This window comes from Geospiza fortis, unplaced genomic scaffold (assembly GCF_000277835.1).
Source record: "Geospiza fortis unplaced genomic scaffold, GeoFor_1.0 scaffold147, whole genome shotgun sequence".
In the NCBI taxonomy this organism is placed as follows: Eukaryota; Metazoa; Chordata; class Aves; order Passeriformes; family Thraupidae; genus Geospiza; species Geospiza fortis.
Genome location: NW_005054372.1, coordinates 770,721 through 771,601, shown reverse-complemented (window position 1 = coordinate 771,601; position 881 = coordinate 770,721). Strand labels below are relative to the sequence as shown.

General features: G+C 57.3%; 1 protein-coding gene across 1 annotated transcript in view; it reads right to left on the bottom strand.

Annotated features, from left to right (window-relative positions):
- The window catches only part of LOC106631899, a 35,843-nt gene extending 35,710 nt beyond the window's left edge, over positions 1-133 (bottom strand). Inside the window, exon 1 of the mRNA XM_031060066.1 lies at positions 61-133. Coding sequence (XP_030915926.1) covers positions 61-133 — 73 coding nt within the window. The remainder of the gene's footprint in view (positions 1-60) is intronic.
- Positions 134-881: the final 748 nt, after the last annotated feature.

Below are 881 nucleotides of genomic sequence, written 5' to 3'. Positions count from 1 at the left end.
CCGCTGGGCAGAGTTACCGTCCAATATGGCGGACACAAGGGGAAAGTGATCCCCCTTTACGTTGGGGGGCTCCCCCTCGGCGCTGACGGGAACTGGCCGCGCTCGGCACGCTGGGAGGCGTAGTTCTGCACATCGCCCTAGCCTAGTATCGGTGCTAGCATTGGACTACACTTCCCAGCGTGCATCGCGACGCCCGCCTGGGCGCGGCGGATGAGCTCATCTGTCCCAGCGATGGCTGCTGGGAGTTGTAGTCCTCCGGTCTGCCGTTAGCCGCGCCGACCGGCGTTGCCACCCCGGTCAAGGGACTACAGCACCGCCCAAAAGCCATGTGACTCCTTAAAGGGGCCGCAGCGCTCGGAGATGAGGCGTGAGGGGATGTTTAGTCAAAGCTCCGAGTAAGGGGCGGCAGCCCACCTGCTGTTCCGACATAACACAGCCCTTAAATGTAGGGCTCTTTTGTCATACTGTCTCTGTACAATCATCCCTCAGAACAACACAGGCAGCACTGCTCCCAAGTCCCACATAAGGCAGGCTGAAAATGGAGGTCGCAACACACGCACTGGGGCTGAGGGCACGGCTATGCCCTGAGGTGCCAAGAGGCCACTGCCTGAGTCACCGTCCCTGGAAGTGCTCAATAAACGTATAGCTGTGGTGCTTCGTGATAGTTTAGAAGTTTGCCACATAGTCTAGTGGGAGGCTTGGCAGTGCTGGGTTAATGGTTGGACTCACTGGTCTCAGACGTCTTTAAGAACCTGAAAGATTCCATGATTCCATGTTCTCCTCACAGTGCACGGTCACACACAGGCCCAGGAAAGGTGAAACGCTGGAGCTCTGCGCTTTGACATGTCTAGGTGGTGCGATGCAAAAATCATAGATGTGAG